This window comes from Cibotium barometz, chromosome 50 (genome assembly GCF_041138505.1).
Source record: "Cibotium barometz isolate CiBa-2024 chromosome 50, ASM4113850v1, whole genome shotgun sequence".
NCBI classification, from domain to species: Eukaryota; Viridiplantae; Streptophyta; class Polypodiopsida; order Cyatheales; family Cibotiaceae; genus Cibotium; species Cibotium barometz.
In genome coordinates, this window is record NC_141095.1 from 24612436 (window position 1) to 24638313 (window position 25878).

Below are 25878 nucleotides of genomic sequence, written 5' to 3' on the forward strand. Positions count from 1 at the left end.
CCAGGGACCACGCATACCCCGGGTCCCGGTTGAAGTTGTCCCATTTATGAAGGGGACCATCGTTGGGGAAGTCACGGCCCCCTCCGAGTTGAATCAGTTGATGCATGCCCCGCGTTTAGCACAGCGAGTCGCGAGTATATTTGTACAGCTCGTTCATCTCAAATCTCGTCAAGAAAAGCTTCATTTTTTGCATTCCCTGGCAATCGGCAGCTAGCTTTTGCCACTCGCTTCGCCAGTACTGATCTTCGTCGTGTTGGTAGATAAACCGGTGCTCTCTTTCTTGTGTGGCCCTTCCGAGTTCTCTCTCGATATTGCGTGCGGCAACTCTCTCCCCTTCTCTCTAGCTCCTGTAAGAGACCGCGCGCGTGCGTGCGTCCTGTGTGTGTGTGCATTGGGATATGGTGAAGCCATATCGGCTATTGTTTCTAGTAGTAGGCGCTGCTTTCTTGCTTTTGCTATTTTCTGGGGATTGCCATGGGGCGCCCATCACTACGCCCGATTTGTCCAACTGTCGCCCGATTTTGTTTCATATCCGAGGAGCTTCGCAGTACAGGCCAACCTACACTGCGCCTTCTGCAACGGCGCCTACAAGCAGAGGGACACCAACATAACCCTGCAAGTGCATTTCTCTTGGCTCTTCCTACCTTGGCACTGCTGGTACCTCTACTTTCATGAGCGTATCCTGGGCAGCCTTATAGGTGACCCCGGCTTCTCTCTGCTGTACTGGAACTGGTGTTAACCGTAACCAAGCCAACTTGCCACCATCTTTGGTTCGACTGACTGCCTCATCCAACACGTCCGACACATCCTCCTCTCACATCGTCAACGAAAGTCTCAACGTCATGTACCAGTCCGTTGTCACAGCTTCCACTGCCGACATGTTCATGGGAGGCGCCTACAGGTAGTTGTATATCGCGATCTCCTCTACCAATACCTACATTAGCATTGAAGCTAGGGACGCCCTCGACATCAAAAAACTCGGCATCAGATACAAGAAAGCGGAGAAAGGAGATGACCTCTGGCTCAACTTCTCACCCTTGCCTGCCTCCAATGGCAGCCAAGTCCCCTACGTCAAAGCCCACGGTGCCCAGGAGATCAGCCCGGCCGCATCATCCTACACCAAAAGCAATCCCATATACCTTGGCTCTAACCTCACCGCTCTTGTCAAGCGGCCGGCCGAGAAGAAGCCTCAGGGACTCGAAGAAGTTCTTCTCATCCAAGGCTTGGAAGTCGTCCGAGAGGCCTATGTTCACTTGCAGGTCTTCATCAACCTTCCGCAAGCCAACGCCACCACCCCTATCTACAGTGCTGAGTATGTCGGCTCGTCCAACATCGTCCCTAGCCCTGTCAGCTCTAAGCACTTGATAACCAACATGATACTGGAAATCGGGGACAACATCAACAGGGTTGGCATCCAGGACGAAGAGTGGGTGGTCATCACCATCTTGGTGCAATCAGAGGCGCCCAATTCAGGCAGTGTTACCATCCAAGGCATGGAGATAGACTACCACTAAACCCAAGCTCAGGCCAGAGTTTGTCACCCTGGTCTGGTTTGTCTGCACATATATTCCTGCCCATCTTCTGATATCAAAACCTGGGCAGCGTCCATGGTGAAAATCCACACCACCCCATGTGTAAATGCCCTAAATCTTTATTTCATTTTTTAAAGTTCCACCTGCCCTAATTCTTCTTTTTTTTTTTAAAGTTTCCTGATTCTTGTTAAAAGTTGCCACTTATCCTTATTTTCAATCATTAGTTGTCGGTAGTATATGTGATTGAATACACGTGCATTCACTTGCATTAGTTAATGCCCTACGAAAGAGCAGTAATTAACGCATGCCAAGGTGAAACCTTAGCCCTTCCCCCAAACTAGGTACCTTCCACCTGGCCTCCATGTCTGTCTCTACTCTCTCTCCTCCACCACACGAGCTGAAACTCACCCTCTTCACCTTCAGTATCCCTCCATCATCATACTCTTTCCACCTTGGCACCTTGTTTACCTTCATACCTCCGCCCCTCCCCCTTTGCCTTATCTGTTGTGAACACATTCACTTCAAATTCCATTAAAGAAAGGGACTCCCACTTGCCTTATCTGTTGCGAACAAAGCCACACCACTTGCAATACCGTTGAAGAGTGAGGGTCTCTCTGATTGGAGTTGACAAAAAAATTAGACAAGGCGAGCCAGACATGTAGCAAAGGGAGGATGCGAGGGATGTCTCAATGGCCAGATTGTCTATGAGTGAAGTTGACATAACATGTTCATAACTTAACATTATATGTCATAATCTAGACCTATGTTGCTTGCACCCAACTACCGAATGCCAATGCTTCCTACTCTTTGGCCATATGTGTTGTAGGTATGCAAAACAAAGAGATGAACTATACCCATGAAACTAATACCCACGGAACTATACCCACAAAACTAATCCAATGTGAGGAACATCAATTTCCATACCAAAATAATAATAATCTAAGTTAAGATCCATGTGTATAACACTACAAGAGAATCATTGTTTTTCGACGCTTAGTTTCCACGCCTAGTCGCGTCGTCTCGATATATGCGTCGAAATGAGCGTCGAAATGAGCGTCGAAATAACGTATCGAAATAAGCATCGAAATAACAGTGAAAATTTTATTTTTTAAAATTTGAATTTATATATAATATTTTCTAGTTCCCACCCTGGGGTGTGTTTTAGCCTTCTCTTTCTACCTCTTTGCAAGCATATGTGTCTATGAGAGAGAGCAAGAGAGCTAGAGAGAGATATCAGAGAGAAAGAGAGATGGAGAGAGAGAGAGAGAGAGAGCAAGAGAGCTAGAGAGAGAGAGCAAGAGAGCTAGAGAGAGAGATCAGAGATCAGAGAGATGGAGAGAGAGAGAGAGAGAGAGAGGGGGGGTGAGGGAGGGAGGAGGGTAGAACTTCCATCATGCTGCCCACCAGCCCAACAGTCTCGCAGCATCAACTACTGTCATTTTCAGTCAACCAAATTTCAGTAATTATGATGGTAAGTGTGATCATTTAGCAGTAAATCAATTTATTCATCAATTTACCACTCATTTTCCATTAGCTAGGATCATAGATCCTCAGGATAGAGTCCATGTAGTAGCGGCTCCCCATCTCACTGGTGAGGCAGTCACTTGGTGGCAGCATTGGTCTAATCTTTATACAGACTAGACCACAGTTGTCACAGCTTTTAGCTAGGATACCTTTGTCCATGACCTGTAGACCAGATTCCTCCCATAGTACATGAGCAGTCTCGTAGATGAGTTCTATGGACTCAGACAAAACAGATCCCCAGTTTCTCGACAAGGTTATTACTTTAGCACAGCAATTAGGGCTATCTGTGTAGGCCAAGATGGAGGAATTCATTCGTGGATTGGATCCTAACATTCGGTTCACAGTTCGTAACTTTTAACCCAGTACATATGACCGGGCTTTGACTCTCGCTCAGAATAAAGAAATGAAGATGAACGGAGGCAAGCCCAAGCAGTCATCTTAGTCTAGTACCCCAATAGCAGCAATCCGCTCCACAGCCAGGGAAAGGTAATGCATCTTTTAAAGATGCTAGAAGGACGACAGTAATAGCTCCAGTTCAAGGGGTAACAAATATAAAGAATCTAAGCCTAAGAAAACCCCCGATGAAAAGGCTAAAGAGGGCATTACTAGAGGTTATCTTCCTCCAGAGGAGCAAAAGAAGTATCAGTCAGAAAACCGATGTTTTTTCTTTCATACCATTGGGCATGGTAAGAAGGATTCTCCAAAAAGGGAAGAAGAGAAAGCTTCCAAAGAGCCTTCTGCCACAGTTGTCCACAGTATCCTCTGCTCCTCCATACCCGCCTGCTACCACCAATGTGGTTCAAATCTTACCTTCTATGCATCCTAAGCCATCCCCATGGTACTTAATGCTAAGCAGGAGGGTGAGGGGACAACCACACATAAAAGCCTAATCCGAGCTTATGGCTGTACCAAGGGCCACCAGTTCATAATCCTTTTTGACATGGGCAGTTCTGAGGATGCCATCTCTCCCCAGTTGGCTACCAACAACATGAGATGTACCTTAGTGCCCTATCATTTGGAGGGAGACGGGTTTACACCACCTAGTCTCCGCACCCACATATCTCAACGAGCACAACAGTTTTCTTTTCAAGTTCAAAAGGCCTCAGCAAGATTTCATTGTCTCTCCTCTTTTGGGGTGTGACATGATCTTAGGAATCCAGTGGTTTTGCCAGTATAAACCTATTCCCAATTGGGGGCCAGACACCTTTATTATCTCTAAAGGTTTTCCTGAGCCTGTCATGATTCGGGGAGAGGAGAATTCTTGGCATTCCTATGATTTCTCATCTCCAGGCCCGACGAGCTAGGGAGCAGAAGGAGCATTGATTTATGCTCAAACAGCTTCTATCTCATTGATAACCGTTGTCTCATCTTCTTCAGTGCCTCAGTTGGCAGATCTCCTTTCTCATTTAGACATTTTTAAGGATGATATCCCACCCAGTATCCCACAGCTAGCAAAATCTCCTAGCAAGTTTCCCTCTTGTCTTTCCAAGACTTTCAAGGGAAAGCTAGAACAACAGTAAGCTCTCAAACATTTGAAACCCATTCCTTATGGACGTATTTTCACAGTTACCAACAGACCACCAAGCACTTAAGTGGCTCCCGGTGATGCCAAGTGCCCAATGGAGTGATCAGCACACTAGACAGGGTCAGCTCTTCCACCAGGTTGGAGGAATGATCAAGTACATCCCTAGTCAGCATAACACAATAGCAAATGTTCTTAGTAGAAAGACCAGCATCCAGACCAATTAGGAGTCTACCGTTCTCAACATCTCTAGGAAAGACTTAAATAGCATAAAAGATTAGTATGTTGATTCTGCAGAGTTTGGTACTCAACCCAGTCTGGCCCTCAATTTTGAGCCTGGCCATTATTCAGTTCACAGACAGGCACGTAAGTTTAGATGAGATGTCCACTTCAAGGAAGGGGATTGGGTCTATTTGCGTTTCATGAAACAAATGTTGAAACAAGTGGGCAAACGTTGTCCCAAGCTTTCATTCCGTAGTTTTGGACCATTCCCAATAGTTAAGAAGTTAAGTGATGTCTCCATGAAGTTAAAGTTGCCTACCAGTTGCACAATGCATGATGTTTTCCATGTTTCTTGGCTAAAACCATATGTTGGACCAGAAGTGTTTGATGTTTCAGATGAACAGCAGCCAGACGTGGTAGACAAAGCAAAAGTAATCGAGCCTGAGCAGATCCTTCTTCATCATTCAAAGCATGGTTCTGATTGACGGATATGTCAGTTCTATACGAAATTCCAAGATCAAGGTACCCATGACACCGTATGGCTAGACGAGGAATTCTTTCAAGAGTATCGGTAGTTGTTGGCGGACTACTTCGAAGCCATGAACCTGCCGCCGCCAAGCTAAGCAGGAGGGAATGTCACATGCACTCTGCGCTATAGTGCATGGTGACAAACTGGCTCATCATCATCAGTGCAACATTCACTAGAATCATTGTTTTTCAATGCTTAGTTTCCACGCCTGGTCACGTTGTCGATATGTGCGTCGAAATAGACATCGAAATATGCGTCGAAATAATAGTCGAAATATGCATGGAAAAAGTCGTCGAAATAATAGTCAAAATTTTTTTTTAAAAAAATTAAATTCATATATAATATTTGCTAATTCCCATCCTGGGGTGTGTTTTAGCCTTCTATTTCTACCTCTTTGCAAGCATATGTGTCTATGAGAGAGAGAGAGAGAGAGAGAGAGAGAGAGAGAGAAAGAGAAAGATAAAGAGAGAGAGAGAGAGGGGGGGGGGGAGCCGAGGGAGAGAGAAGGGTATAACTTCTGTCACGCTCTTTGAAGGAGAAAAGATGCTAGCCTCATCTCTAAGGTGCAATTAAGAAAGTGCTCTATTTTACAAATGAAATTAAAGTTCATCATCAACATGCTCGTCCTCAGCGAGATCCATGGCTCCAAATAAATCTATTTCTAGAAATATTTACTCCATCATTGTTGTCGATTGGTGAAACCAGTTGTCTTGTAGTAGTATAAGGTACATCCATGTCGTTATCCTCTTCTAGCTCTAGCATGAGAGCTGTCGATGCATCATGATCATACTCAGCTTGAATCTCTTCTTCTTTTGGATTATCTCTAGTGTCTATTTCTCCTTCAAGATGTATTTGCTCAATGAGTACACCTTCATCCGATCCTAATCCTGTGTCATTAGGAACTCAATGGAGTCTTCTTGGGCCCTTTAATTTGGACGTTTAGTGAAATGCTTAAAATGCTAATCCATCTTTGACCAAGCCTAGAGGCCTAGTCCTGAAAGCATATATTTGATTTTTCACAAAAAAATAAGAAAAATGAAAAAAAGGAGATATTCTTAGATCTGGCCACCTAGGTGACTTTAATGCTTACTTTTGGGTTGTCATTCAGTTATCATAGCCTCTCTACCTTTTCGAACTCCAAACATTCCAAAAATTTGTCACTTTCTTCCCCCCTTTTTTGTGTGTGCACCAGATCTCTTTCTCTCTCTACATCCTCTGTCTAAAATGCCTTGCACTCCTTCTCCATGAAAAAAAGCGTCTTTCTCTACTCCAAAAGCCATAGCTAGCAGATCTGTACTCCTAAATGAGCCTTCTCTCTCCAAACCCACAGTAGTAGCCATGGCTTGCAAGGAAGAAGCTTACCATGAGCATTCTCTCTACAATACTTGGTCCTCTCTCCATAGCTAAGCAGATCTGTACTCCTAAATGAGCCTTCTCTCTCCAAACCCACAGTAGTAGCCATGGCTTGCAAGGAAGAAGCTTACCAGGAGCATTCTCTCTACAATCCTTGGTCCTCTCTCCAAACCCACAGTAGTAGCCATGACTTGCACAGAAGAACCTTTTCATGATGTATTCTCTCTCTATATTGCTAAGCAACCATAGCTTGCACTAAAGAAGCTTCTCATGATGCATTGTCTCCTTTACACTTCCTTCTCACCATTGCCAACCCTCTCTATGATTCTTTGGCTCCCTTTGCAGCTTCTTTGATCTCTATCCACAATGTAGCTCAAACTATGTCTGGAACATGGAGCCCGAAGATCGACGAGAAGAGTCAATATGTGCACTAGAGGGTGTATTTTCCTCTATTGGACTACATGCTGGAGCAGTGGTCTTGACAAAGGATAGAAAATCAAACCCTACACAAGACAACCCTAATAAAATTTGCATGGGTGGATCAAAGGCAAGACACTTGCTATCAAACCACTTGGGTTCTCATAGCCACACTAACTTTGAAATTTGGAAGAAGATATGTGATGTTACAACATATCGAGGAAATGATGCTAGGCTTGGCCTAAAACGTACACGTGTATGGGAGGTGTGTGATAAAATGGTCGATCTTCTAGAGCGACCTCACCTGGATGACCATGGTATTGAGGCACTTAAACAATCCACTTGTAGATTTACAGAAGAAATGGTCGAGGCATGGGGAGAAACACACATTACTCACTACATGGTAATGTTATATTTCTTGTGTCCTTGTAGTATGTTCTTCATACTGTTTGTTGACTTTTTGTAATTTTCTATGTAGCATATATTGTATGCACATGGGCCATACTTTCTCGATAGATATGGCTCTTTAGCACTTCGGAGCAATCAAGGCATGGAGAAATCACATTACCAAGCAAAGGCCGTGTATTTTAAGGGCACTCGCCATGGTGGTGGCAAAGTCAAGAGTACTGCGCTCCATGAAATGTTCAACTGGTTCTATCGCGTTCTGGTTGGCAAAAAAAGGCAGAAATCTCACGGTAATTTGTCTCTTAGGCGTCAAATAATGAAAACTGTTAATGCAAGAAGAACTGAAGGATACAACCGATCAAATTCTAGGGAGAGACTACGGCAGTGGTGGACGGCAGTGGGTAGCAAGCAAGCGTCGGTGTGGTTCCTCATGGGCTTAAACTCTCTGATTATAATCTTTTTGTGTTTTTAAATTTTTTAAAAGTTTTAAAAAAATATATTTATAGATATATTTAAGTCATTTTTCATTTATAACCACCACATTTCAATTTCTTCTTTGTCCTCTACTCTCTCTTGCCCTCCCACTTTCTCTCGCACACGTACATACCTAGGCCATGCCAGAAGAATAGGAGCAAGACAAGCGGTTTTTTGATCAACTCGGCCCACTACCTGCTACAGCAAAAAGGACAAATCTACCTATAGTAACAGAGCAAGAGGCAAAGGAGATGAGAGAAGCGCAGTGCAGGAAGGAGGCCGAAGAAGCGCAGCGCAGGAAGGAAGCTGAAGAAGCAGAGCCTAGTAGAGAAGCGGAAGAAGAGCGGCATCGAAAAGAAGCCGAGGAAGGTCAAGAGAAACCACCCGAGATTGTTATTGAGGCCGACACCCTAGAGCAGCTAGAGGTTATCTTACAGAACAGAGAGGTCAAGCTCTTGTCCTATGGCATCACAAAAGATACCATTGACAAAGAGTTTGTTCTTATGAGGGCGGCTTGGGAGAAAGAAATGCAAAAGAGACAGTAGCCCAAAGAGGACGCAAGGAGGGCAAGCCAAGCACAGCCACAAGCAGCCACAACATCCAGACGGCTAGTCAAGACGCGTGGCAAAAGAATGGAGGGCAAGTTTCGAGACCAGCTAGAAGAGGAAGAGCGTGCACAAAAGAAAAAGAAGTTCAGGTCTGAACGACCACCGTGGGACCACCACCGCCTCCACCGGTTACAAAGAAGAAGAGAAAATGGAGGCCAGGGACAGTCGTGCTACGAGAGATTAGGAAATATCAGAAAAGCACAGATCTTCTCATCCCCAAGGCACCATTCTCTCGACTGGTGAGAGAAACAATGGAAAAATTTACCACAGGGTTGACCGCATACAGAGCACAGCTCTTGAAGCTCTTCAAGAAGCTGCTGAAGATATTGTAGTTTCCGTTTTTGAAGACTCAGTGCTGTGTATGGTACATGCCAAGAGAGTCACTTTGAAGCCTGTAGATATGGCCCTAGCCCTACGCCTACGTTTAGAGCGTAGCCTTCTACCTCAATAGGCTAACCCACTTTGTAATTCTCCCTACAAACTTTTGTAATGTTCCCAAAATCCTTTGTAGCATTTTCAAACATTAATGGAAGCTTTTTGAGTTGTGTTAAATTCTTTGTTGAGTCTAATTTTTTTTGTATGCTCAATGCCAATGAACATTTCATTTAAAAAAATATAAAAGCACTATACACACAGGAAAAAACACACACAAACACACACACACACACACATATATATATACACACACACACACATATATATATATATATACACATATACACACACACACACACACACACATATATATATATATACAAAAAAGGTAGAGTCTATAAAGTCACCTAGAGACCCTTATTGAGGGCCTTATGAGCCTCACAAGACCAAAAAAATAAAAAAAAATTAAAAAAATCCGTGTGCGCCACGGCGCGTTAATCGCCTGTTTGACCAGGTCAAAATGCAGATTTTCACGTCGTGGCGCACATGGCCATTTTTAAATATTTTTTGATATTTTTTTTGGGTCTTGGGATGCCTATAGGGCCCTTTAGGTGCCCTAATAGCCCCAAAATCTTATATATTTATATAAGATATTATATATATATATATCTTATAATAGTCCCAAAATCTTATAATATCTTATGTCTTATATATATATATATATATATATATCCTATATATCTTTTATATATATATATATCCTATATATCCTATATATCTTATATATATATATAGGTACACACACACACACACACACACATATATATATATGCGCGCGCACACACACACACACACACATATGTATATATATACATATATATGTACATATATATGCATATATGTGAGTGTGTATACATCTATAAATACAACATTTTTTTGTACCGCTCTAACCCAATCCCGAATAATTTTTTTAATCACGATCACATTTAAAATGAATCCTAAACAATATTTTCTATTAACACATGAACAAAAGCTTGAAATTGTGAGGCTTGAAATGGTATATCACAAGTACGCTAGGAAAAATCACAACTTACAATGCACAACAAATTTTTTTTATTAAACTTGGAAGAGAAGTTTGCATTACATCTTTTTAATAAGCTCTTGGAAGAGCTCAGGAGAGAGAGTTCTAGAGGCTGGTTTCTGGCCTAAGCTTTGGAATATATCACTCGGCTCGTTGATTCCTTGAGCCTCAGAAAGGGCACAATGGCCTAAAACTGAGCCGGGATGCTTGCCCGTAAAGCAATACAAGGCAGCTTCCCTAGCTACCAAAATACATTTATTTATGTTTGAGGCTAAGGGGTCCTCCGACAAGACTGCACTAAGTGCTTTACATTTTAGGAGCTCGGCATAGGCTATCTCTGAATAGTCTAAATGAAAAACCCGCACTATGTCGGCTCGGTATGTAGTGCCAAAGAGATGCATCTCGACCCTCTGACTTTGGCCGCGTTCCTCCTACGCGCATAGCAAACTTGTCCACTTCAAAAGCAGTCTATCAACATGTCAATATAGAAGTTATCCGAAATGAGTCCGAATCGCATCTGAACACAACAAGAAAGATCCAGGTTGGTTGCCACATATTTGTCCACGCATGATTCGATTTTCATGCCTCTTCGGTGCCTTTTGGCCACAGTTGGAAATTTCCGCCATTTGGCATGCTCGTGCATCTTTTTCGAGAACCCGGATTCGGACAGTTAGAAGTTGAGGATCCTGGACCCCATCAGAGAACAGACCACACGGACTTGTGCTAGGGAAGTTGCTTTATGTCCACATCACTCCGTGCATGGATTTGGGCATCGCAATCACTTCTCCCAGCGCATCAAAGTTGGGTCCTAGCGCCATTCAACACACTTGTTTATCTCCTTGGTTCTCTTCTTGGAGTAATTGGTTTTGTTGATTTGCATGGTACACAACTAGATCAATGCATTCTAGCTCTACCACATGGTAGAGCTAGACCTCAAATGCAATTCTAGCTCCACCACATGGTAGAGCTAGACCTCAAAGCAGTCTAGCTCTACGATGTGGTCTAGGTTGGATACAGCTCTACCACGTGAGCTCTACCACGTGGTAGAGCTAGATCAAATGCAATTCTAGCTTCTTGGTTCTTGTCATGTGAAGTAGATCTCATCTTGGAGTAATTGATTTTGTTGATCTGCATGGTACATAGCTAGATCGATGCATTCTAGCTCCACCACATGGTAGAGCTAGATCGGATGCAATTGTAGCTCCTTGGTTCTCGTCATGTGAAGTAGGTCTCTTCTTAGAGTAATTGGTTTTGTTGATCTGCATGGTACACAGCTAGATCCGAGTTTCTTGCCACACATTTTTCCATGCATGATTCGAATTTCATGCCTCTTCGGCACTGTTTGGGCCACGGTTGGAAATTTCTGCCATTTGGCACGCTCGTTCATCTTTTTCGAGAACCCGAATTGGAACAGTTAGAAGTTGAGGATCCCGGACCCCATGAGAGAACGGACCACATGGACTTGTGCTAGGGAAGTTGCTCTATGTCCACATCACTCCGTGCATGGATTTGTGCATCGCAATCACTTCTCCCAGCGCGTCAAAGTTGGGTCCCGGCGAAGATAGTGCAAAATCGCCATAACAGAGTTTTGGATCCGAAATGAGTCCGAATCGCATCTGAACACAACAAGAAAGATCCGGGTTGCTTGCCACACATTTGTCCATCCATGATTCGATTTTCATGCCTCTTCGGCGCCGTTTGGGCCATGGTTGGAAATTTCCGCCATTTACCACGCTCGTGCATCTTTTTCGAGAACTCGGATTTGGACAGTTAGAAGTTGAGGATCTGGGACCCCATTAGAGAATGGACCACACGGACTTGGCTAGGGAAGTTGCTATATGTCCACATCACTCCATGCATGGATTTGGGCATTGCAATCAGTTCTCCCTGCGCGTCAAAGTTGGGTCTCGGTGAAGATAGTGCAAAATTGCCATAATAGAGTTTCGGGTCCGAAATGAGTCCGAATTGCATCTAAACACAACAAGAAAGATCCGGGTTGCTTTCCACACATTTGTCCATGTATGATTCGAATTTCATGCCTCTTCGGCACCGTTGGGCCACTGTTGGAAATTTTCGTCATTTGCCACGCTCGTGCATCTATTTTGAGAACCCGGATTCGGACTGTTAGAAGTTGAGGATCCGGGATCCCATCAGAGAACGGACCACACGAACTTGTGCTAGGAAAGTTTCTCTATGTCCACATCACTCTGTGCATGGATTTGGGCATCGCAATCACTTCTCCCAGCGCGTCAAAGTTGGGTCCTGGCGAAGATAGTGCAAAATCGCCATAACAGAGTTTCGGATCCGAAATGAGTCCGAATCGCATCTGAACACAACAAGAAAGATCTGAGTTGGTTGCCACACATTTGTCCATGCATGATTCGAATTTCATGCCTCTTCGGCGCCGTTTGGGCCACGGTTGGAAATTTCTGCCATTTAGTACGCTCGTGTATCTTTTTCGAGAACTCGGATTCAGACAGTTAGAAGTTGAGGATCCGTGACCTCATCAGAGAATGGACCACACGGACTTGTGCTAGGGAAGTTTCTCTATGTCCACATCACTCCGTGCACGGATTTGGGCATCGCCATCACTTCTCCCAGTGCGTCAAAGTTGGGTCCCGGGCGAAGACAATGCAAAATCGCCATAACAGAGTTTCCGATCCGAAATGAGTCCGAATCGCATCTCAACACAACAAGAAAGATCCGGGTTTCTTGCCACACATTTGTCAATGCATGATTCGATTTTCATGGCTCTTTGGTGCCATTTGGGCCACGGTTGGAAATTTCTGCCATTTGGCATGCTCGTGCATCTTTTTCAAGAACCCGGATTCGGACAGTTAGAAGTTGAGGATTTGGGACCCCATGAGAGAACGGACCACACGGACTTGTGCTAGGGAAGTTGCTCTATGTCCACATCACTCCGTGCATGGATCTGGGCATCGCAATCAGTTCTCCCAGCACGTCAAAGTTGGGTCCCGTGCGAAGATAGTGCAAAATTGCCATAATAGAGTTTCGGGTCCGAAATGAGTCCGAATCGGATCTGAACACAACAAGAAAGATCGGGGTTGCTTGCCACACATTTGTCCATATATGATTCGATTTTCATGCCTCTTCGGCGTCGTTTGAGCACCTATTGGAAATTTTCGCCATTTGGCACGCTCATGCATCTTTTTCGAGAACTCGGATATTCAGACCAAAGTGGCCACTCTTGCTTAAAACAAGAGTAGAACCCTCAATCCCTCAAGACAAAGGAAATCTTACAACTCCATGTAAGCTAAATTTTTCTTACTTTTTAATTTTAAATCTATGGTTTTCTTGATTTTCTTGTTTTATAGTTGATTAAAGTAAATTCTAATGCTATGCCTTGATGAATAGGCCACCTCCTTCTCTGCTTTACATGTTATCCTAGAATGATTAACAAAAAGATTAATTAAACTTTTCTGTTTGTTTATTCTCTTGGAAATTAAAAATTATGTAGATTAGAGTACTATACATCTAATTGGGGTTAATTTAAGTTAGAATTAGAATGATAAAAATGAGAAATGGTCAGCCATACAAAGGAGGTTATGGCAAAATTTTTCATAATTTTGTGGGAAAGAAAGTTTGTTTTTATGTTATTCCAAAAGAGTAATTCTCCCTGTTTGTGCATTCTAAAGAAATATTTTAATTTACTCCATGTACATATTCACCTATGAATATGCATGGATATCACTGATATTAATTATTAAAATTAATTTCTTTGCATAAAAAGATCATTAGGACCTCAATGGAAGGCTTCTTGGACCCTTTTATTTGGCAGTTTAAGGAGTCAAACCTTTTCTCTTAAGAAGAAACGTTTTCTAATTAGAAGCTTCAAAATGGCTACTTTATTCGAATTTGAATTTTGGAGGGAAAATGGAATTTAAAATCTAGCGGACAAAACCATATCATGTAACATATCTATGGAAAGCTCTTGATGCGTAGATCACGGATCTATAATCTCCGCTCAAATCGGAGCTTGTATGTAGAAGTTATGGAGGTCCGAAAATTGTAAAATTGCCTCCCCCCCCTTTTTGGGGAAAAAAGTGCAATCGACCATGGGTCTGAAATAAATCTTATGGCTAAAAATCTCTACAACAAATGTAGGTGGCCAATGGATGTAGGTCATGGGTGGATGATTAAAGCAGCTAATAACTCATCTGGAGAGCTCTATGCAGCATGTCCAAATGTAAGGGTAACTATAGGGGATGTGAAAGATGATCAGAACTTCTTTGTTCAGGAGATGTCATCGTATCCCCTCATCCTTGGGCAACCCTACATTACAGCTGTGAGGATGGAAACAAAAGTTTTGGATGATGGCTCGGCATATGCAAGAATAAGGAGTAAAGATGGCAAGAAAGCTGTTCAGTTCTTGACAGTTTGCATTAACCCATGAAAGGAACCGTGAATCTCTTCGAGCACAGTCACTCCCAAAGATAAATAGAGAATTCATGAACTACAGGGAGATGAGGGATTTTGGCCAGGTGCCATTGTAAAGCGGGATTCCAATGGTACAAGGGAAAATGAGTTCTCGCAGGACTCAATCAATGTAAATAACTTTTCAGCAAATTTTCAGAGATTTTCTAGCTATGGGTCACTGGTCTTTGTAAAAAGCAAGGATTTGAAGCGTGACATGCGTAGACATGTACAAAATGAACAAAAAAGTCTTGAGCAGTGTGGTCTTTTGGAGAAGAATGAGTTTATTTCAGGGGTGCTTGATGAGGTGTCATTTGTGGATACTATGGATGTGCTTTTTGATATGGGAAGAGCATGCTTACAGGGTGGAAATGAGATGATAGAGGTGTCATTTGTGGGGATGTATGATATAATCCGAGAATTTGAGGGGATGGAATGTAAAAACATGAATTGTGAGATGGATGCTCATGTTGATACAAAGTACAAAACGGTTGCTAAGAAGGTGAAACCAGTTGCCTTGCCCTTGCCACCAGGAAGCAAGGAGAAATTAGATGAAGCCTCTATGCAACCGAATCTCAGAGATCCGAAGAAAATTGGACATAAGTTTACATAGGAAACCCTAAAAGAGCTGAAGATTGGTGAAAAGGATTTTCTGTTGCCAGTTGAAAGGGAATGCTTTGAGGAGATGCTTGTAAAACATGGGAAAGCCTTTGCTTTTCAGCCGCATGAGATAGGTTGTGTTGATCCAAGTGTAACAGCGCCAATGGTGATCTTCACTGTACCACATGTGCCCTGGAACCTGCGGCCGATTCCAATACCAAAGGCTCTCTTGCCAAAGCTGATGGAATTACTAAAAGAAAAGATCAGGATGGGAATTTTGGAGCCATCATGCGCTCCATATTCCAACAGATGGTTTACCGTGCCAAAGAAAAATGAAACATTGCGCTTCATTCAAGACATGCAACCTGTAAACAAAGTCACAATCAGGAATGTGGGAGCAGGTCCGATTGTGGATGAGTTTGCAGAAGCATTTGCAGGGAAAGCTATATACTCTATGGGTGATCTGTATTCGGGATATGATCAGTTCCAGTTGGATATACAAAGCAGGGACTTGACCACAATGAAAACTCCTTTGGGATTGGTAAGAATGTGTACCTTACCACAGGGAGCCACCAACTCAGTGGCGCATATGATGAATGGAATGAATAAAGTCTTGCGAGACTTCATACCACAAATAACTATGCCTTTTCTGGATGATGTGCCAATAAAAGGCTGTGATGAGAAAGACAAAGATGGGGATTTGGATTCGAAGGGGTGCCGCAAGTTTGTGGCAAATCATATAAAGGATTGTGATATGATTCTATCCAAGCTTGAAGAGGTGAATCTTACTTTGTCTGGACTGAAATCAGTGTTTGGGGTTGGTGAAGTGCTAATAGTGGGACATCTTTGTAGTACTAGTGGACGCCGACCTTGTCCAGCCAAGATAGATGCAATACAAAGAATGAAAGAGATATGCATTAATGTTACAGAGCTGAGGAGATTTCTTGGTGCATGTGTCTTTTATGTTATATGGATCCCACATTATGTACATGTAGCAGATCCTCTTTATCAACTTTTGAGGAAAAATCAAAATTTTTTGTGGAGTGCAGCACATACTAAAGCTATGCGGAAGCTGAAATATCTGCTTCAATCATCACCTACTCTAAGGAAGGCAGATTATGAGTGTGGCAGGCCTGTGATTGTTACAGTTGATACTAGTCCTACTGGGATAGGATGGGCAGTAGGACAAGATGATGAGGATGATCACAGGTATGTAATCAGATTTGGAGCAAAGGTATTAAGCATTCGACAACGAAAATATCCGCAGATCAAGAGAGAGTTATGGGGAATAGTCACTGCTCTAAAATGTGAAAAAGAATATCTTATTGGGGCATCTGTACTTGTGGAAACTGATTTCTTTGCCACTCCTTGGGATGATTATAAGCTGCACCACTCCAGATATCGCTATGCTTAGGTGGATTGCCTATATCAAGTCACTAAATCCTGAGTTTGAGCATATTGCAGGAAAAGATAACCCAGTTGCAGATATGCTATCAAGAGCCAGGTATGAAGATGAAGAAGGGATGATTAGTGACATTGATGATGTAGGTACAAAGTTCTACACTATTGCATATGCAAAAGGGGACCATACTTGCCTATCAAATGCACTTGAGTCTTTTACTGATGAAATGTATGAAGGAGATTGGTTGCTTATTGGTCAATACTTGAGTACTCTGACAAGACAGGAAAATTGGTCTGACTCAGAATTTAAGAGGATCCGCAGAAAAGCATATGGGTATTTTCTAAAGGATGGGTACCTGTGGAAGCATCATAAGCTGAGGAATGCTATGCCACAGAGAGTCATATGTGATAAAGAGACTCAAGGGAAGCTCATGAAAGAATTCCATGAGAGTCTCTGGACTGGACATTGAAGTGTGTGGGCCACCTTTACCAAAATAAAGGAAAGATATTGGTGGAAAGGAATGTACAAGGATATTTCCCAATATGTGGAAACATGCATGGTATGTCAAATGTACTCAAATGTGCGGCATCGTGATGGCTTGCAACCAACCTACCCACCTGCCATGCACTACAAATGGGTAGTGGATCTAGTTACAATGCCTTTGGGAATTTGGCAGATGCGGTACATAGCACTTGTAAGAGAAGATTTGACAAATCAGGTAGAGGGGCGTGCTCTTAGAACAAAGAGTACGGAAACAGTATGCAAATTTCTCTTAGAAGATGTGATTTGCCGGTATGGTTGTGTTGGGAAAATAACAGTTGATAGGGGTGAGCTAGATGTTGAAGAAGCAAGGGAATTCTTCTCTAGAATTGGCATCAAACTGTCCCTAACATGTGCTTACAATCCTAAGGGCAATGGTAAAAGTGAGCGAGGACATCCTCCAATCATTAAAGCTTTGGCTAAGGCATGCAGAGAAAGAATGCGAGAGTGGCCAAGGCTGCTACCATATGCTTTGTGGGCTGACCATACAACTCATAGCTCAATGACACGATATATGCCTGCAGAATTAATGTATGGTCAGAAGCCAGTAATGCCAGTTGAAGAAGTAGTTCCAACTTGGAATGTATTACCCTGGGTGGAAGGATTGAACAGGGAAGACCTCCTTGCATTGCGAATAAGGCAGCTGGAGAGGAGGCCTGAAGATGTAGAGCTTGCTAAAGCTCGTTTGAAAGATGCAAGGTTGAAAAATAAAGAAAGATTTGATAGAAGACACAGACTCTGGCCAAAATCTATTGAAGAAGGTGATTGGGTCCTAATGTATGATAGTAGCCTTGACAACCAGTTCACTGTTCAAAGAAAGTTTGCAAAAAGATGGTTTGGCCCTTACATTGTCAAGCATGTGCATGGAAATGCCACGTATATCCTATGTGAGCTTGATGGAACAGAGATAAAGAATCTTGTAGCAGGCAAAAGGATCAAGATGTTTAAAAGAAGGCATGACAATGATCCTTTTGATTCACAGGAAACTCAGGATGAGAGGCTTGACAGTGATAATATGGATATGGTTGAAGAGGAAGAGGATGATCTTCCTGGTAATGTAGAGGATGAAGATGGCATCCAGTTATATGTGGATCTTGATGATAATTTGGCACATACCAGAGGATGTGTAGGTTTAGAGGGGGTGGATGTCGTGCCATGGCACGTCTATGGTGTGAAACCATGCATATGAGGCCATTAAATGCAAATCCAGATGCATGGGATTAAGTGCCATGACTTGAGTCATTATATGATGACCATGTACATATGTTCATATTGTAAATGAGGCTCAATAAGACGAGCCGAGGCTGAGTTTGGTCTCGAAGCTTTTGTATATGAGTGTGGTGTGAATTATGGAGCCTTATGCTTATGGTAGACCTTGCAGTAGGGAACACCCTTCTCAACATGTATGGAAATGTGAGAGCATGTATGACATAAGGATTGGTTTTGAAGAATACCCTTTGGAGATATCGTGTCTTGGAATGCCATGATTTCAGTTCTTACTCGGAATGAGCAAAACAAGAAGAACTTCAATAAGATATTGCACACATTCAAAGTTCTTGTGTATCCTCATAGGCAGAATGATCCCTTCAATAATATCTTCATGCCCATGGATGGTGAACCTAGTGGCAACTATGCTAGTGAGAGCTATTTCAAGATGACTCTTGTGAGTATGGTGATGGTGGTTCTGCTATTACTCAGACCTCATGGGTAAGTTGGAAACACTCAGTTATATACATGGTCTGTGTGGCTATGTAAATGATGGTATGAGTGGCTCGCCAAAGGGTTATGTTAATGATGTAAATGGCTACCCATGTGCATGATGTGTAGTAGCTTCTCTATGGTTTCGATGGGCCGAGTCAATGATTACCTCTTATGGGAGTGCAAGCATGAGGCATGCTTTAGTAGACTTATGATATGTATATGATGTTTGATGCAGCTTTGGTCCAAGCATTTGCATATGAGGAGTAGATATATCACATGTATTGAAAGCTTATGAAGGAGCAGCTTGCGTGGCAGTAACAAAAAAAGAGATATCTGAAAATAATGCAAAAAAAAGGTGGCGCAAGTGCTTTTGGAACTTGGGAAATACGAAATTTTTGCTGCAAAAGGGCGTGCGCCCGATTTCCGTGCGGGAAGGAGAGAATAACCAGAGAAGGGGAACGCATATCGGGTGTGTGCAGAAAAATGAGAACCAAGGGCGTCTTCTACCAGTAATTTTAAAATCAAATTTGCAGCTACTGTATAAAGCTTGTTGGGGTTAGAATTAAAGAGGAAATGGGGTACTATCAAATGAGATGATTTTCGTAAAATTGTTAGAATTAAACTTTTCATATTGTTTCTCTTTAAAAAGTGAAATTTGATTAGTTTAGAATGCTTTAAACCATTTGGGATAATTTCTAAGTAGCTTGAGAATGAAAAAAATTAAAAAATGGTCAGCCATACAAAGGAGGTTATGGCAAAATTTTCTTAAATTTTGTGAAATAAGATTTATCTTTTATTATTCAAAAAGAGTAAATTATCTTCACTGTTTGTGTATTCTAAAAGTGTTATTTTCATTCTAGGCATAGAAAAATGCATATTAGAAATATTTTTATTATAAAAGTATTATTTCCATTAGAGTTAATTTCTATGCATAGAAAGATGCATATGAAAAGAATTATTCTCATTGATTTTGATTTTATGCATAGAAAGATGCATAAAGGAATTTATTTTTATTTCAAAAGAGTTATTCTCATTGATTTTGATTTTATGCATCGAAAGATGCATAAAGGAATTTATTTTTAATTCAAAAGAGTTATTCTCATTGATTTTGATTTTAGGCATAGAAAGATGCATAAAGGAATTTTTTTTAATTTCAAAAGAGTTATTCTCATTGATTTTGATTTTATGCATAGAAAGATGCATAAAGGAATTTATTTTTATTTCAAAAGAGTTATTTTCATTGATTTTGATTTTATGCATAGAAAGGTGCATAAAGGAATTTATTTTTATTTCAAAAGTGTTATTTAACACTATATTTGTGAGTTTGGGAATTTCCCAATTCCCATTTTTAAATAGTAAAAAGATGGGATGCGGATAACGTGCCTATAAGTTTCTCAAAACCCTATCATGTGACCTATCATTGGAAAGCGCTTGGAAAATGGGATCTGGTGAGCTATAGAGCGCTCAATTTGGAGCAACGGTATTCAAGTTATGATTAATCCAAAGATTTGACCACATGTCCCAAACTTATGGGAAATTCCCATATTCCCAAATATGATGTTATTTTCCTTAAAATTGAATTTATGCATAAATAGATGTATAAAAGGATTTTTATAAAAGTGTTATTCCCACAGAAGTTGATATTTATAAAAGAGTGAATGGATGGATAGGTGTGATGTGGATCAAATAAATGTGAATGAAGGGATGGATAGATGTGATGTGAATCAGATAAATGTGAATGAATGGATGGATGTGATGTAAATAGATGTGATGAGATGTCATGTGAATTAGGATGTAAATGAATGATATGGGATGGATGTGGATGTATGTGAAAGAATGGATATGGATGTATGTGAAAGGATAGATGTGGATGTATGTGAAGAATGGATGTGGATGTATGTGAAGAATGGAAGTGGATGTATGTGAAAGAATGGACGTAAATGTATGTAACTGAAAGGATGGATGTGGATGTATGTGGAAGAATAGGTGTGGATGTGTATGTGATAAGTATGGATGTGGATGTATGTGAAAGAATATATGTGGATGTGAATGTGATGGATATGAACGAGAATAGAGGCGATGAGATGTGATGTAAATTGGATAGAGATGAATGATATGGGATGTGAATGAATGTGTTAGCATGTGAATCAGGATGTGAATGAATGATAAGGGATGTGAATGAATGTGATAACCTATGAATCGAGATGTGAATGAATGGTAAGGGATGTGAACGAATGTGATGGCATGTGAATCCGGATGAGAATGAAATGGTATGGGATGTATACTGGCGCCCAACATTGTAAATTTGAATTTGAATTGGTGACTGACAAATTGTTCTTGCGTTCCATTAGCCCAAACAAAAACATCCTAAAAAATGTGTGCAATTACCAAAATTGATAGTGTAACGCATCACAACAACCCGATACTATATATGTATTGGCAACAACTGAAAACTTAGGCAGCGTGGTAGACATGGAAGCATGAAACAATGACAACATGGCACTCTAAAACAATGGTGACATGGAGCCACAAACAATGATTTTATATTCACGTGATCACAATTTTTTTTTTGTTAATAACGTGTTAACATGTTATTAACATGTTAACATGTTAACATGTTCCCAAAAAAGCCGGTGGGAAGCTCCCTGATAACCGGATAAAATCCCGCCGGGGTTTTGCAATACCCGGTGGTCCCGTCGGGAAAAAGAAAACCCCGACGGGTCCCGGCAGGGTCGTCATCTAGCCCGGCGGGCTACAATTTTCTATATATATGGGCCCAGGGGGCCCTTTGGGGAGTTCATTGCTGACAGTATACACAGGTAATGAGACTTGTGTTTGTGTGTGTGTGTGTGGGTGTGTGTTCGTGCGGGCAGCCGCCCATTGTCGCAATGCGCGGCAGGATGTGGGTGGTCCGCCACACGAGGGGTGTGTGTGTGGGTGTGTGTTCGTGCGGCAGCCGCCCATTGTCGCAATGCACGGCAGGATGTGGGTGGTCCGCCACACGAGGGGTGTGTGTGTAAGGCCATTCTTCGGAATGGTGCTTACCCTGGGGCACTTAGTCGGTAACGCGGCTAGTCTGTGTCCTATGGTAAGTATGGCATGCCGTAGCAGTACTAGTCGGTAACGCGGCAAGCATAGTATCGTTATGGCGATGTCACCTTCCCTTCCCTTCCCTTTGTCAAATGCGGGCATATGGTCGGTAACGCAGCCAGTGTATGTCCGTATCCTATTCGTATTCCCATAGAATCGGGCGGCATTTTGTCGTTAACGTGGCAAGTTAGTGTCGTACCGCTAGTGCATATATTGTTTTTTGCATATTGCGGCATTTGATCGTTAACGCGGTAAAAAAAATATCATAAATTTGCTTGCATATTACGGCATATGATCGTTAACACGGTCGAAAAAATGTCGTAAATTTGTTTGATTTGACTTGTATTGTTTTTATTGTGTTTGATTCATGCGATACTTGGTTGCTAACGTGGCATGAGTATTTCATGGATCAAAGTTTACATCATATTGTCTTTACGTTTTATTTCATATTATCGTAACTCGAAAAAATGAATCTCTCTCTCTCTTCCTGCCTCCCTCTCTCTCTCTCATGATACACTTTTCAACTCTTTCTCTCTCTCTCTCTCTCTCATGATACACTTCACAACACGATAGATGTGTAGATGAGAATTTCTTTTTTTGTTTCTCTTAAAATATACATAATTTCTAATAATTTCTTTTTTCTCCCTCTATTTACTTAAAAATTAAAACAGTACATTATTTTCCTCTTTAGGAACTCACAAAAATATTGAAAATGTCATCTAATGTTTCTTCTCTCTATCTGTCACAACTCTCTCTCTTCCTCTCCTCTCTCTCTATCTGTCACAACTCTCTCTCTTCCTCTCCTCTCTCTCTCTCTCTCTCTCTCTCTCTCATGATACACTTCACAATTCTCTCTCTCTCTCTCTCTCTCTCTCTCTCTCTCTCTCTCTCATGATACACTTCACAACTCTCTCTCTCTCTCATGATACACTTCACAACTCTCTCTCTATCACGATAGGTGTGTAGATGAGGAGTGCTTTAGGAGTACAAAACATTATTTTCCTCTCTTTAGAAACTCACAAAACTATTAAAAATGTCGTCTAATGTCCCCTCTCTCTCTATCTGTCACACCTCTCTTTCTTCCTCCTCCTCTCTCTCTCTCTCTCATAATACACTTCACAACTCTCTCTCTTTCTCTCTCTGTCACGATAGGTGTGTAGATGAGGAGTGCAACATGTATACACTTGATAAGTAATAATGCACTTGTTGCGGTTGTCTCACGTTCGATAATGTATTGCATGATGTTGAGTTCAGTAATATTGTTTGATATTCCGTTTTTGTTTGATCATTGATAAGTAATGATACACTTGTTTTGCTGTTCTCTCACGTTTGATGATGTATTGGATGATGTTGATTTCAGTAAAATTATTTGATATTCCGTTTTTGTTTGAACATTGATAAGTAATGATACACTTGTTGCTGTTCTCTTATGTTTGCTTGATGTTGATTTCAGTAATGTTGTTTAATATTCTGTTTTTGTTGTGTTTAGTGATATTTGCTAGATTTACGAAGACGACCAACATGCTTTCCCCCCTGAAGAGCGTAAAATCGTTCTACGAGCAATTCGCATTGAAGGGTCATCATAGTGTCACAATGTGCTGATGACGTCGTCAAAAAATCAATGAGTCTGAGATACTCATGCGAGATCGAATAGAGCAGATATGGAAAAATGCACAACGTCGACTTCAAAGCGGAGGCAACGCTGAGTTGCTTGATAGACAACAGATAGCAGATTTCAACCATCAACATATAACACGAACCATTTTGGGGAGCATGCATGTAGCATGCAATGATCTTAGAGATGCTGCCCCGCCTGAAGCTAATATGCATCGTCTACAGTTATTGGACGTTGTATGGAGCGAGCAAAGAGCCAAGAGCAAGCGCATAAAGGCGCTGGATGCAGAGTCACTCCCCAAAAGAGTGCGCATTGCCCAGGACGTCGCTGCAACGTCCAGCCAGGCAGATGTGAGTGGGACAGGTGCCATTAATCGTACAATCTACAATTCTATGTGCACACACCTCATTGGCATCCCGCACGAAGCTCTGTTCGAAGGGCGAACAATAGGCTCTGGTGTTTCTGGCACAGTAAAAGAGTATACAGTTAAAGGTATATCATTTTTGCCGGAGCACATTACTTTTTGCGGAAAGCACTACAAAGGAGAAGGCAGCGCCAAGTTCGAGAGCTTCCAGGCAGAGAGTTCCGAGGCCCCCTAGCCAGCGATTCATGCAAAAATCAAGGTAGGCATTCCACATACACACCCAATATAAAATTGCCATTTATAACAGATTCGACTGGCTTTAAAAACAATCCTTTAATAGAAAGCATAATATTTCTGATCATCATTTTTCAAAATTCTGAGTCCATTGTAGTACAAAAATGTATCCTCTGAACTCTATGTTGAAGACCAGCTGGCCAACCAACGAGATCTAGTATCATCTTTTGGTTCTCAAAAATCTTTCCTTTTTGTCCATCCGAAATCTTCCTCGACGTATGCATGGGTGTCCTAGCAACCGCGAGCCCATGCATTGCCTGGTCAGAACCCTCTAGAATCCTCCTTAGGTATCCTAGCACTTCACTTAGGGACCGCTTCGTCGGTCCTTGCCCATCGTACTGGAAGCGCACCATTTTAACCGTACCGAGGCTGGTTTAGAAAAATATAAGCCAAATGCTTCCTCCAGCATTCTGGTGTAAAACAGTCCTTTGAATGAAAAAACAGAGGTTCCAATGCAAGTAAAATTCCAGTTTGAGATCGGTTCCGACAACCCTTTTTCCATAATTCCCAGTTTCATAATGAGGATCCTTGATCTCGCATGAGGGTAATCTACCCATCATTTTGTCCATGTCCAACTAGATTCTTGGTGAGTTTGGTCAAGGAAAAACTAGATTAGTTTCGGTAGTCAATTCTTTGGATTTAGTAACTGGAATTGGTCACGAATTTTTTGTCTCATTCAGATCGAGAGAAGGACAATTAGGTTTACTGTCCGTTCCTCACATGTAGTCTAACCAAATTCATTCGGTTTCATTCTACAAGAATTTCCTTCAACTAAACATTTAGATTCTGGGTAAATATCAATCTAGTGATTTTACCAATTAAAATATCCAAAGATATTCTTTATGCCACACAATTTCTCAACCTTAATTCATTAGGTAGAATTATGGTGGAAATTCATCTTTTGACACTAAAATTTAATTCAAATCCATCTTTTCTTAAATATCATAAAAATTCTTCTTTTAACTAAAATATCAATACCTATTTCTTTGAATAAACTTGAAATGCAATCCAATTATCATGGAAATTCCTCTTTTACCATAAATTAAATCTACTTAAAATTCTTCTTAAAAATTACATAAAAATATCCATTAATTCCATTAAGCTAGAAATTTCACTTTTCTCATTGTATGTTGTTGGAGTCTCCAAGGAAGATTGAAGAGAGAGAGAGAAGCTCCAATCTCTTCAATTTGTAGAGGGTTTCTAGAGGATAATAGAAAATAAGCTTAACTTAGAGTAATACTGGCATAGTTTAGTTCACAGATGAGAATACAAAGGAATGAGGATCTATTTATAGTTGAGGGAGGCCACTAACTGAGTCCAATTGAGTTCTAGAATTGTCCAGCTTCAGTTTGGCTGAATTTGGACAAGTTTTAAACTAGTTTGGCTGAATTTGGACAAGTTTTAAACCAGTTTGGCTCTCTTTTTGATTAGGTTTGATTTAGGAGAGAGGAGAGATAAAAAATATCCTATTATTTTTGAGTTTCAAACTCATCCAAGATACCCACATGTAGGTCGGGGAAGATATTAGAACAAGGAGTAAGAGTTATTTTCTAAATTCGGGCATGGATCTGGTTGGTTGACCTTGCAGGTCCTCCTTAACGGATGAGTCCATGGCTCTTTTCTGACAAAACATTTCCCTTTGTGTCAATAAACTTCATTTGCATAATTATAATATGTTGGATATGTAAACAAATTTAGGACTACAAGTGTACAAAAAAATATTGTTTCTATCCACTCACGATCTTGCAGAAGAAGAGATCAGATGGGAAGATGAATTTGCAAGGGAAACCGAAGAT

The 25878-nt window shown here is 41.4% G+C and overlaps 1 protein-coding gene across 1 annotated transcript; it reads left to right on the plus strand.

Moving 5' to 3' along the window:
- The first annotated feature begins 474 nt into the window (after positions 1 to 474).
- Positions 475 to 1514, plus strand: LOC147609968 (polyphenol oxidase, chloroplastic-like). Its single transcript, XM_086787233.1, has 3 exons — positions 475 to 657; positions 699 to 901; positions 944 to 1514. Exons 1-3 carry the CDS (start codon positions 475 to 477, stop codon positions 1512 to 1514), a joined length of 957 nt encoding a protein of 318 aa, XP_086643359.1.
- The last annotated feature ends 24364 nt before the right edge of the window (positions 1515 to 25878 follow it).

Bases quoted from the DNA above. Each gene is read 5' to 3' on its own strand.
- LOC147609968 (XM_086787233.1), top strand. From the start codon at position 475: ATGGGGCGCCCATCACTACGCCCGATTTGTCCAACTGTCGCCCGATTT. The intron at 658-698 runs GTACCTCTACTT...GCAGCCTTATAG, and splicing joins TTCCTACCTTGGCACTGCTG to GTGACCCCGGCTTCTCTCTG. The intron at 902-943 runs GTAGTTGTATAT...TACCTACATTAG, and splicing joins TTCATGGGAGGCGCCTACAG to CATTGAAGCTAGGGACGCCC.